The 12,939-nt window shown below is 41.4% G+C and overlaps 1 protein-coding gene across 2 annotated transcripts in view; it reads right to left on the bottom strand.

The window, feature by feature from the left end:
- Positions 1-12,939, bottom strand: part of LOC121903818 (neurogenic locus notch homolog protein 1-like) — a 49,965-nt gene that overhangs the window by 4,454 nt on the left and 32,572 nt on the right. Inside the window, exons 17-30 of one of the 2 annotated variants that reach the window (XM_042421211.1) lie at positions 12,775-12,927; positions 12,414-12,642; positions 10,940-11,141; positions 10,333-10,486; positions 9,986-10,170; positions 9,272-9,404; positions 7,596-7,853; positions 6,832-6,944; positions 5,510-6,078; positions 4,231-4,665; positions 3,947-4,095; positions 1,951-2,164; positions 1,531-1,621; positions 1,048-1,210 (exon numbers count right to left, since the gene is read on the bottom strand). In XM_042421211.1, the coding sequence (XP_042277145.1) occupies positions 1,048-1,210; positions 1,531-1,621; positions 1,951-2,164; positions 3,947-4,095; positions 4,231-4,665; positions 5,510-6,078; positions 6,832-6,944; positions 7,596-7,853; positions 9,272-9,404; positions 9,986-10,170; positions 10,333-10,486; positions 10,940-11,141; positions 12,414-12,642; positions 12,775-12,927 (3,048 nt within the window). Of the gene's footprint in view, positions 1-1,047; positions 1,214-1,530; positions 1,622-1,950; positions 2,165-3,946; positions 4,096-4,230; positions 4,666-5,509; positions 6,079-6,831; positions 6,945-7,595; positions 7,854-9,271; positions 9,405-9,985; positions 10,171-10,332; positions 10,487-10,939; positions 11,142-12,413; positions 12,643-12,774; positions 12,928-12,939 lie in introns of both variants that reach the window. The other variant, XM_042421210.1, reaches the window with a different exon arrangement.

Below are 12,939 nucleotides of genomic sequence, written 5' to 3' on the forward strand. Positions count from 1 at the left end.
ATAGCTTTTCTTCAGGGAATTTGCGACAAAATTGGCTTTTTGCATTTGATGCCTTCATTGGTTTTTGTAATGTGGCACAGAAAAAAAAACAGAGGCCCATTACTGGTCAAATGATTAATCTGATCAGGAATCAGTGTTTTCCCCCAGGCGCCTGGCTTCCAGCTAGCTGCTTTGAAGAAGATCCTTTACCCTGAGGACATGGGGCTTTAGCAACTCCTACATTAGCGAACAGACGCACACGCATACACACACTGACAAAAAAAAACCACACGCACTAGAAATGTGAAATGTTCACTCAGTAAAGGCACAAATCAATCATCAATCCAGACAGTGCAATGTGAAATGCTCAGAAAATGTGTGAATCTACCCACACACACACACAAAGACACGCACACACACACTACTGGATATGTTCACTAAAAAGTGTACGAGTCAACCTGACAGATTAGTTGTTCCCAACCTTTTTAGCTTGTGACCCTTTAAAATAACAAATCAATATTTACTTGCCGCCTCTTGTCACAAGTTGTAGCTTTACTGTGCACATAAGTCGTAAGCAGTTCAACAAAAGAGTGATTTTTCCTCTTCTGGTTGTTTTATTCGAAGGATTTTTATAGGTCTATAAAGCAGTATTAGTAGTATTCAGTACATCACAGGAAGAAATTGGAACAATTAGAGGAAAGCCTGAAAAATGATCCCTTTTGTTTTTAACATGAATATATTTTCCTTTCTTATACTTTAAATCATCTAGTGACCTCGTCAGATTTATCTTGGGCTATCAAAATTCATTTAGAGTAATTTTGATAAGAGGAAATATTTAAGAATTTCTTCCAAACATAGATATTCCCATAATATCTCCCACACAATTAGATCACTGCTGACAGATGGAAATTTTAATTAGATTAGTTTATAAAACATTACAATATGTATTTTTGTTTATAAAGGCAACCAAGTCACCCAGAATAAAAAATGAACCAATATTGGGTCCACAGGCAGAGAAATCCCTTTAATTGCCTTGATAGATAAGTAAGTAAGTCTACAGTCACCCACCTGGTCCCCGGACATTGACATCCATGCAGTCATTCTCAATCTCGCCCTGGGGGGGTGTGGGAGCGATGGAGGGGATGCGCAGGTCAGCGGCATCTAAATGCTGCTGGGTCCACTGGCGGTGGTCCGTCTGGTCGTCCACCTCTAGTATAGCCTGCTCGTCAAACTGCTACAACAAGGACAGAAAGAGGTTAGAAAACAAAAAAAATAGCATGAGAGGCTAAGTTAAATTCAAATTGTTATATAACAAAAAAGAAGCATTTCGATTAGATGATAAAAAGACATAAAAAAAAAAGAAATAAAAATTGAAAATGTGCAATAAAGTCATAATAACTCCCAAGATTTAAAGTCCAATATTGGTAATTTTGTGTTTAATATTCCAGATTTACTGGTATTCCTCAGAAAATTGTTGCAAAAGTTGTAAAAAAAAAAAAAAAAAAAAAAAAAATCCTTCAAAGCTCAGCTGTCATATTTCTGTGTCCTTACCCTGAAGCGTTTCGCGTCTGAAGGCTCATCTTCTCCCCAATCATTCTGGGTGTCATCCATGAGTGATATGTCTGAGGTGTTTTTCAGTGGCCTGTGATCAAGCAGAAAACCCCGTGAAAATCCTGGAACTCAAATGCTTCCATCTCATCTGAGCCACTCACCATTAATGGTGCAGCAATGCCGAAAAACAAAAGCATTGATTAAATCCATACCCCACCCCTCTGCTCCAACAAGTCAATTAATGCACACCTAAACCTGCTATATCATTATCATTAATGATCCAGGCAAACCCCCCTTTCCTAAATTTGACTGATCACCAGTTACCACATTTTGTCCTTCAGAACTAGCCCTTCACCTGACCCGCAAAGAAACAGGTACCCGATGACACTGAGCGCCAATGGTGAATAAACGGAAACTTACTTTAATCCCACCGAATCCTCTCCGACAGGCTCACGTCTCTTCTTCTTGCTAGTCTCTGAGGTCTTGAAGCCCTCGGGGAGCCAGAGGCGCCCGTGCTCATGGCGGCGCTTTCGGGCAGCCACCATCCCCACTCCGAGGAAGGCCAGTATCCCTACGCCGGCCAAGACCAGGTAGATTGGGTAGAGGGGTTGGGTTGTATCGGGGTCCACACCGCCTGGTAGGAAAAGGGACGACATGGTCACGGCGGGAACAGACGTTTAGACCGACAAAAAGATCAGCCTGAGCGTACGAGCAGAGCGAGTCCGGCTCTTCTTCGCCCCACGGTTTCCCACTCCAAAACACACCAGTTTGTCCGCAACCAGCAGCAAGCGCCAGAAACTGACTGACGATCCTCACCGTTTGTAAAGCTAGCTTCTACTATCTATTCAGTAATAATCAGAATTGCTAACCACTTTTCATCAAAAAAGAAAAAAAAAGGATGGGGCGTGATAAAAAAAAAAAAGAAAAAGGGGGGAAAAAAAGACCACTACCACCTCCTCTCTCCCTTTTCAACCCAGGGTACCAAGAGACAACTTTACCATTTTTTCTTTAAGAGAAAAAAAGGAGGGGGATTAATGAACTTCAAATTACTGCACGCGCTTTAAGCTGTAAAGACGGAGGATTTATTAGGATTCTCGAGATAACAAAGACTCCCAACTTCTAGCACACTCCCGATCAATTTTTCCCCTTCTCTTTTTTTCTACTAACGATTTTGAAATGATAAACTCCCCCAACCTAAACCCTTAGAGATGCATTAAGTCCTGGTATTACATTCAGCGAGGTGAAGGTTGCAGCAGCCCCTCACACTGTGGGATGAAGTGTGTGTGCGTGCATGTGTGTGTGTGTGTGTGTGTGTAAGTGTGTTATCCATGGATGTATATGTGTACATGTCTGAGAAAGAAAGAGAGAGAGAGATGGAGATAGAGTGTTATATTGTGTGAGCAGGGGGTTGGATGAGCTGATTTGCGGCAATTAACCATTTTGGAGCCTGAAGCCAGTGGATTTACACACTGAGGAAAGGATTGATTGTTTAGGCCATGAGATTCACAATTGCATTTGTTCACCACTGCATAACAAATACACAATCAAAGAGTGTTAGGGTTAGGACCCGACCAGAGGGTGCAACGGATATTCTCAGTTTGAGTGTGGAAGAGCACGTGTCTCATCCGCTTGTGTATGAGTATGTATGTAAAGACACTAGAACAAGGCCCGAAAGGACCATACCAGTGGGCTATTAACTGCAAATCACATTTATTTTACATCACGGCTAATTATTATGCAAACCATTTTGTCAGTTTTATATTTGGCAGCAGTTTTCCGATCATTCCAGGCAGCATTTTGGTTTCCATTCATATAAAAATCAATTACTAGACCCTTAGAACTAGCTTAAACATCACAGAGAATGTCAAATCTGCATCTAAATTACATTATTATAATTAATAATAATTTCCTTTCCTAGCTTTTAGCAAACTTTAAAGAGGAGTATATGGTATTTGACTCAAAATAAACTACAGTGGGGCTCATTGATGTGTTTTGCACAAGGAATAAGGAACAAACTGTATCAGGCTTCAGCTACACAGACAAGTATTAGTAAGATTGGTTCATTGGTTGGGAGTTGTTGACAATAAGTGTGTGCTGATAGATTTTCCTCCCATACTGAAATAAATAGAAACAAATGCAGGCCTGGAATGATTTGTAGTTATGAAGCTAAAACCTGCAAAAAGATTGTCATGGTCCTTTAAAGGTGCATCGTGTTGGATTTAGTGGCATCTAGCGGGGAGGTTGCACATTGCAACCAACTGAATTACCCCCACCTGTCCCTCTCCCCTTCCAAGCATGTAGGAGAACCTACGGTGGCCGCAAAAGGCCATCTCTAGAGCCAGAGTTTGGTTTGTCCATTCTGGGTTACTGGATTTGAGTCTCTTGATTCATGCAGATTTCTTTAGGGTATACTCACTGAAAACGGCTTCAATGGTGTAGGGAACGTCCAGTTTGTCGCTTGAGGCCAAAGCCCCGAGGAAGGCTGCGGCATCGTTGGTACTCTGGAAACACTCTGAGGACTGCTGGAAGCACTGACGGTTGTCCACCTCCAAGTGGACGATTGAACTACAGAGAGAAGAGACAGCACATTCGGAGATAATGTTGAGTCAGAATTGAGTAATTTCTGTTTCATAAGCAGAATCCTTAAAAAACTGTGCCAGATATTCAGTAAAGGAAACATTTTTAGATATTCTTGCTCACCCTTTGATCTGCAAATGATCCAGCTCCCTCTTCACTCGCCTGCTCCTGCCTTCTACATCATAAAGGCTCCTCTTCACCACATTCAGCACCTTGCCAGGAACCTCTGACCACGTGTCCACCGAGCGCTTCACATTGTACTTCTTCAGCTCCTGTTCATTCCCGTAGTAAGGGTACACCATCATCTCCCCCTTAACATCTTTCCTGAATATCACGTTGGTACGAAGGACACGGCTCAGCTCGCGCAGGAAGCCGAACGAATTGTTGAGTAGCTGCTCGGGCGTGATGTGGACCACCAGGACCAACTGACCCATGGCCAGCTTCTCTGGCATGTTATTGGCACAGTCCAAACCGTCCCACTCACACTCTGCATTGTTGCAGCCCTGGTCGCAGTGGCCATCAGCGTAGTGGTCCTTGCAGTACTGGTCATACAGAGGGCTAAAGAAAAAAAAGATAGGTGTTTGGTTAATTTGGAAGTAAAGTTCATCATTATGTTAAGAGTCTTGACCTCTTAGTGATGTTGAGTGAAGGACTACTATATCACCTGAAATTTATTAACGATTGAAAATCTTGAGGTGTCCAGAAATGAAATACAGAAATACAAAGAGAGACTAAGGCTGCAACTAACCATTCTTTTCATTATAGATTCATCTGCTGATTGTTTTCTTGATTAATTAATTATTAGTTTGGTCTATAAAATGTCAGAAAATGGTGAAAAATGTTGATCACTGTTTCCAAAAGCCCAAGATATAACCTAAAATGTCTTGTTTTATCCTGACCAACAGTCCACAACCCAAAGATATTCAGTTTACTACCATAGAAGACTAAAGAAACCTGAAAATATTCACATTTAAGATATTTTTTCTTAAAAAATGACTCAAAATGATTAATCGATTAGCATAATTGTTTGTGATTAATTTTCTGTTGCCCAAACTAATCAACTAATTGTTGCAGCTCTAATAGAGACGACAAATAAACAGAATTTCAATGGTGTCCTGCTTCCATAATGTAATATGCTACTGCAAGTATCGAAATCTGTGATTCTTCAAAATATGTAAAATCCCAGACTGGAAATATACAACCACGATGATTTAGAAATAAGAAACAGCATTTTCAGAAGGTAAACACCCAAAAATGCCAAATTGTATCTAAAAATTTTATGTTTTTTCCATCTATTTAAATATTGGGAATCATTTTAAGGTCTGTTTTTATCCGTGGTACAGCAGCATTTCAGGCAACATTATTATGTCACCAAATGTTTTTTAAATTCAACACCACTCACTTGCACTGTCCTTCCAGGTTCTGGCAGTCGAACCCATCGTAGAGGCATCCAGCGTTGTCACACTGCGAATCGCACTTTCCGTCGTTGAAATAGCGCCAGCACTGCAGTGAGGCCGAGCAGTTCTTCCACGGATCGTTGAAGTTGAGCGAGCAGTCGCTGTTGTCCCAGCCGCACGCGTGGTTGTTGCAGAGCACGTCGCAGAACTTGTTGTGCTTATGTTCCTCACACTGCGGGATCTCACAAACGTCCTCCACCTCCGACGGCGTGACTTCCTGGCCGAACCCTCCGTGGAAGTCGTAATCTAGGATGTGGCATCGGAGACCGTTGAAGTTGGTGGGGCAGACGCAGTGGTAAAACGGAGCCTCGGTGGTGTATTCGCATGTGCCGCCGTTGTAGCATGGGTTGGAATTACAGGGGCTGTCGGTGGGATACTGGCATTCGGGTCCAGTGAAGGATGGCGTGCACAGACACTTGGGACTCTTTTGGCCAGAGATGCAGGTCCCTCCATTGCGGCAGTGGAGGCTGCCACAAGCCTGGGCGTCATATTCACATGTGGAGCCAGTAAAACCCTACAAGAAAGGAAAAAATGAGTTATGAATAGCTAATTTTTCATTAAAAGTCATCTGGGAATGTATCTGTCTTCCTTTTGAATATTAAAAATTTATATTAATATTCAAAATTCTTATTTTAAAAAGGTATTAATACAAATATCTGTGTGAAAATTCTTAATTTTACTGGACTTTAGAGATGTTAATGGTGGGATGGTCCTGGGTTTTAACCTGAGACTGGTTACGTGTCTGAGTTTTCTCCAGGTGCTTCCATTGCAATTGAAAATTCTAAAATGCCTGTAGATGTGAATGTTTTTGTCTGTCTGTGTACATGTTTTCATATATTAGTCAGTTACCAAAAGTATATTTTAAACTATCGTTGTGACAATAGGGCTCTTTTAATGCTAACTGTAGTGAACAGTGTCTCCTTCTAGCAAGAAACACAGCAACTTTTGGATGTGTGAGGACATAAAATATGAGTGAAAACACACACACAGACAAAAACTGGTCTGTGTGTGTGTGTTCATGTTAATGTCAAAGATGAACCTTAGTATCAACCATGTTTTTTCTGCAGGCAGGTCAAGTGTGTGTATATATGTGTGTGTCTGCGCGTACTGTCCCCACAACCTTAATATTTTATTGGTTAAGGTAAGAGTTGGGGTTAGGTATGTAGCAGTTGCGTTTAAGGTTAATGGAATGAATGTAAGTCAATAAAATATCCTTACAAGTGACAAAGGTGTGTGTGTGGAAGTGTGTGTGTGTGTGTGTACTCACAGGAGGACATTTGCAGATGAAGCCATGCGGGGTGTTACTGGCCACAGCGCATGTCCCTCCATTACGACATGGTTTTCCCTTACAACCATCAAACACCGTGTCACAGCGCTGACCTGAGGAGAGGTCACACACAAAAAAATGTTTATTAAATGATGTAACGGACTCAAAGGCTTCCTCACATTTTCTTTGATGTTTAGTTGTACGACCAAATATCACAAAGAGCTTCTTTACTAATGCAAAAAGCGTAATAAGACAAGAGGAATTCCCCTAAAACCCAGGGACGTAAATGTAAAACATGAAAGAAAACTCAACAGAAGATTCACCCCCTCCTCCGGCAGACGTTATCAGAATAGCAATTTAGACAAAATTACAAAAACTAAATACCCCTAAAGCTTAAAAATGGACTGGGACTGACCCATATCCAAACCTTAACCCTAGATACAGCCCAGATCCCTCTCTGTCCTAAAATGGCTGAGTGTGTTCTCCCCTGATCTGCTGTTTTACCAAAAGAGGAAATTCATTTGGTCAGAGTTGCAAAAATATAACAGGCACACACACTCATATTCTCTCTCTCTCTCTCTCCCTCTCTCTGTCACACACACACACACACACACACACACAAAAGCAATTTGTGTCCCTAAAAATAAAAAGATCAACTGTATACAGATGTGAAAAATGTATATAATGTGCACCATCAAAAAAAACTGAGGATAAAACTAGACATTTACAAACCGCTGCTTGTGTTTCAGCTCTTAAATGTTTACCTGTGTATCCGGTGCGACACTCGCAGCGGTAGTTGTTGGTGAGCTGGATGCAGCTGTGCGTGCCCCGCGGGTCACACGGGTTGGAGAGACACTCGTTGACGTCTCCCTCGCAGCGCTCCCCTACGTATCCCGCCGAGCAGATGCAGTGGTAGCCTCCGACTCGATCCACACACTTCCCTTTGTTGAAACACTTGGGCTCCTTGGTGACCGGGTCGGTGAACGGGTTGCAGTCGTCGATGTTGATCTCGCAGTGAACACCTGAGGGAGGGAAGAGTCGGTTTAGATCAAAATAACACTTAGAGGGGGGGGGGGGGGGTTCAGCTCTTAAACGCTTTTGCAACATTTAATTAGAGTCATGAGTTACAGGAGCTCATTTGTGAATTTAATTTGGTTTAACAGTTTTCTCTCAACCTGCCTTATCTGTTTCTCCTTTAATTTTCAAATAAATTTTCACTTCATCAGTCCTCTCATGAAAACATTTCAGATTCAGCCATAGGCTCTATACATACAGTAAAGGGAGTGATCGATAGCTATAGAAAAAACAATAATGTTAGGAGAAACCCTCTCACTATTAAGTATCACCTAAGACATAAATAATATAAATTAAATTTAACAACAAAAACTAAGTAAATAAAAAATATACTCTAAATATATTCTAAGTGAGTGAAAAGAGCTGTTAGTTTAAAAAATGCTGTACAAGAAGCTGTTTATGGATGAATAATGGAAACAAGAGTAAGGCACCAGTCTGGGATCTTTTTTGTACATATATAACACCGATTGATAAACCTGTAGTATGAATAGTAATTAATATTACAATCTATTGCGTGTTTATTCTTCCTAGTTATGTTTTTATTAGCATGTCCCTCGCACTACTGATTTCATTTATTTTGTATTCTTGTTTCTGTTTTTTTTTTATGCCACTGATGCTACATGTACTGTAAGCAACACTGCACTGTCACGCACCAAAGATATAAGGAATACAAATCAGAATTAGAAAAAAACAACAATATTGTACAAGATACTGACTGAACTAAAAATAGACTTAATGGTCTATTAAGGGTAAAGTCAATAGAGAAATTAATATCTCTACCTCCTGAACTGAATTCTCCCTGTATGATCACTGACTGTCAGTGTAAAATGGTTTTATTATATTTGGTTTTAATTTTTCTAAAAATGATTAAATATCCGACACAAAAATCCAAGTGAATTAAAAAAAAAAGAAAAAGATTTACAGTGCAAACACTGTGTAGTAAAAAAAATCTGAATATTTTGTAAAAATGAAAATAATAAGCCTTAAAAAAATTTTTAAAAATCAAAAAAAAGAGAACCATTTAATTATAAAGATCAATTTTCCCTCAGACTTTCTCTATTTAAACCTAAGCCTCTGACATTTTTCAATTTCTTCATCAAAATAACCAGTCACATGTCAGCTTTTTCGGGGTACAACCAGCTCGACTGTCACTTTTGGCTGACCTACAACACCCTACCTTCATGTCCGAGAGAAAAATCGATGGTGTATTTGACAAGTAGAGGAAGGGATGGAGGCAAGACGGGAGGAGGAGTTTTCAGACATGCCCTGGGTGCTGTTAAGCCCTAATTAATGAAGCGTGGAGACAAGGAGGAGAGGATGGAGAGAGGGAGAGTGGTGTGGAGGAGTGTGCGTGGGGTCTGCTGACCTTGGGTTCCTCGGGGACAGGAGCATTTGTAGGTATTGATCAGGTCAATGCAGGTGCCCCCGTTCTGGCACGGCTGGGAGAAACATTCATTGATCTCATCAGAGCAGTTGGTCCCCACGTAGCCTGGTAGGCACTGGGAGGGAGAAAACACGAGCAAGAGGAAGCCAAGAAGGAGGAGGAGGAAGAGAAGAAGAAGAAGAAGAAGAAGGAGCAAAAAAGAGAGGGGAGAGTTTAATCAATGTCTGACGTGAAACAAAGATGTTTTTTTGTTTACCTGGCTGTTTTTCTGGCCTCCATCCTGCCAAGGCCAGCAGATCCTTTATTCCAGTGGAGATTAACATAACCAAGCTGTTTGCCTTCTATTTATAAACCGGCCTCTTTATTAAGGCTGCCTAGTCTAAAGGATTCCTGCTGTACACCCAGCAATCTGAACAAATACATGATGAGCTAGAGTTAGATAATGATATATGACCTTTGAAATGCCAAGTAAAGTGGCCTGTAAGATCCAATTTGAAAGAAAGTCTCTACATGGGACTAAATTTCACAACACAAAATAATGTTTATTAAGACCTCTAAAAGTTAAAATGATATTTAACTGTATTTAAACCTTTCAAATGTCTTAAGTTTGGACATGTTAAGACACTACACAGACTTGATACACAATAAAAAAAGCAGAAGTATATGATTTCTAAATGTGGTGTATAGGTTTCTTACCTTGCAGCTGTATCCACCTAGAAAGTCAGTACAGGTGGCTCCGTTTTGGCAGGGGTTCGGGGTGCATTCATCCACCTGCTCCTCGCAGTAACTTCCAGTATATCCAACCTGGCAGTGGCAGTAGTGAACATTTCCAGCGTCCAGACACTGGCCCGAATTACGGCACAGTTGGGCGACTTCGACCCCTACCGAGAGGAAGAGAGAGACGGCGTTAAGAGTTGTTTATGAACCAGGATGAGCACACATTTTTACAAACACTCTTGTTGTTATATTGACAGGTAAAATGACACTAGTGAACATATTTTTAAAGCAGATTGACCACACAAGCACAGTACCGACTATATTACCTCTCTGTTTGGCCGCCACCTCACAGGAGACACTTGGTACGTCACAATAAAGGCCCGTCCAGCCAGTCTCACATTCACAGCTGTAAGTGGTGCCCCTCTGCCAGCAAGTTCCCCCGTTCTTACAGGGTGACGAGTCACACCAACGCACCAAGTTCTGAGGGGTGAACGCACATATTAGATCTAATATGCACTGATTGTATGGTGTTTTGTACAAATGGAAATCAGAGGGTTAAGTTCTTTTATATCCCAGTGAGCACTGATTTGATGATTTGCAGGTCAAAAAACTCGACTGATCAGCATACAACAGAACTAAACGTGGCTTAAAAGTGAGAGATTTTTAGACGTACCGGTTACATATAATCATATTTAAATGACAATATTCTAATGTAAAGATGGTCCTAGCCTTACACAATGGAATAAAACAATTGAAATGCTGTTGAAATAACGTCTATATGTATCCTCGACATCTAATCAACTTTCACTTTTCAGCCAGATTGGACCCAGTTTTAACCTCGCTACATCTTTTGACTTACAAATCACTAAATCAGTTCCCGCAAGTGATGTCCAACAGGCTAGCTCAACTTGAAGCCCCTCTCTGTTCTCCTACCTGACAGTTGAGTCCATTGTACCCATGCGGGCAGGTACACTTGTAGGTGCCGTAGCTGTCCTGGCATTTGCCGCCGTTTAGGCAGGGTTTGGAGTCACACTCATTGATATCATGCTGGCAGTAGCTCCCGGTGAAGCCTGGCGGGCATAAGCATGTGAAAGTGTTGATGCCGTCCACGCATGTGCCACCATTGAAGCAGGAACTGCAGATTAAAAAAAAAAGAGAAAAATGTGAATGAAATATATCAAAACAGGCTGGAAAATATTCTGCGGCTTATTAGAAAGAAGAAAGGAGAAGAGAGAATCAATAAACCTCTCGTTACTTGATCTGCTGGCAAATTCACATCTGATTTATCCACAGAAAGTTATCTAAGAACAAATACTCTTATTTAGCAGTTCCTTCATTCAGATTCACAGTGTTTCACATTTTGCCACATGGGGACTGAGATAGTAACTCTACATTAGAGTTAGACAGAAACAAGTCCTGGCGTTTTTACAAACTGTACAGTTACAAGGTCATTTAGGGAACAGGGTATGGTATACATACTCAATAGGTGGACTTGGATTTAATCTGAAAAAGCACAAATTTAATCACAACCTGACCCAGACTGCTTTTGAGTGACACATCACTATGACGTCACCTGAGCTGTCGTGATTCAGCTGCTAAGTAGTCGCCTCAGTTATAGGTTGTCGTGGAACGTAAGAGCTCTGGTTGCTTTCTCAAAACTAGCTGATACAAAAAACAGAAGACTGACTATGAACAAACATGCATTTAGGGATGACTGAACGGATGACTGGACGGAGTTCAGTACGCATTCAGTTCACCAGAGGGAAGTACTGGACCATTGTGCTTGAAGAGTGGGAACATAAAAAACGCCACTACAACACCAAACATGCTTGTTTTGAACAAAACTATCCCAAAAACACAGAGGTAAGAATCACAAAACTGAACTCCGGCAGAATAATTACAAAATCAAACATGAACACTTATATCAGTGTCTCCACCGGGTCATTGCACCTTTTTATGCTCAAGTTTAAGGACTTTGTCACACAACAGAGGTGTCACTTCTAACATTGATACAGAAATGCTGTTCATGTGAAGACTTCTGGTGTTTTTGTACTTAACTATCATTATGTAAGCAGCCTTAATGGACCTTTTATGCAGTGTAAATTCATTAAGTGGACCTTGTGTTTGAGTTCTCCTGGGCTACTGTATTTGACTTACTGCTTATGGGTCAAAAGCAATATGAGTCAGCTGTTGTAAATCAATATTTTACCAGAGGGGGCAGTAGTGGACAAGAAAATGTGGTTTACATTAACATGTGAGAGAAAGTGAACCTGTTGATCTGAATGAATGTCCTCACTAACTTGTAAATACACTCACCAGTGTCTTATCTCTTGAAACGGGATTTAAGTATGACACTCTGATTTTTTTGTGACACTAATATGACACCATGTTTCTGTGAGCCTCGTACCTCTCGGTGCAGTCAGGTGTGTTATTTTCACAGTGGATTCCACTGAAGCCGGGCGGGCAGGTACAGGTGTAGCTGTTGACGCAGTCGGTGCAGTTGGCCCCGTTCTTACACGGGTTGCTTTCACACTCGTTGATGTCCTCTTCGCACTTTGTACCCCGAAAGCCTGGCAGGCAGGTGCACAGGAAGCCGTTCACCTCGTCTTTACAGAGGCCTCCGTTGCTGCAGGGGTCTGCGGGAAGATGCGTAATGGTGAGTAACTATTTCGTAGCTTGTGTTTCAAGGTCTTTGGCTCGGTATTTGTCACCTTATTTTGATGAATAAGAGCAGAAAGAAGTACAGAGAGAGAAATGAGAGGTCTTACTGGGCTTGCAGTCATCGACGTTGGTTTCACAGTTGCGTCCGGTGAAGCCTGGTTTGCAGCCACAGCGGTAACTGCCCATGGTGTTCTGGCAGGTTGCTCCGTTGCGACAGGGATTCTTCACACACTCTTTGATGTCCACCTCACACGTTTGGCCTTAGAGAGGAG

This window comes from Thunnus maccoyii, chromosome 9 (genome assembly GCF_910596095.1).
Source record: "Thunnus maccoyii chromosome 9, fThuMac1.1, whole genome shotgun sequence".
Classification (NCBI taxonomy): Eukaryota; Metazoa; Chordata; class Actinopteri; order Scombriformes; family Scombridae; genus Thunnus; species Thunnus maccoyii.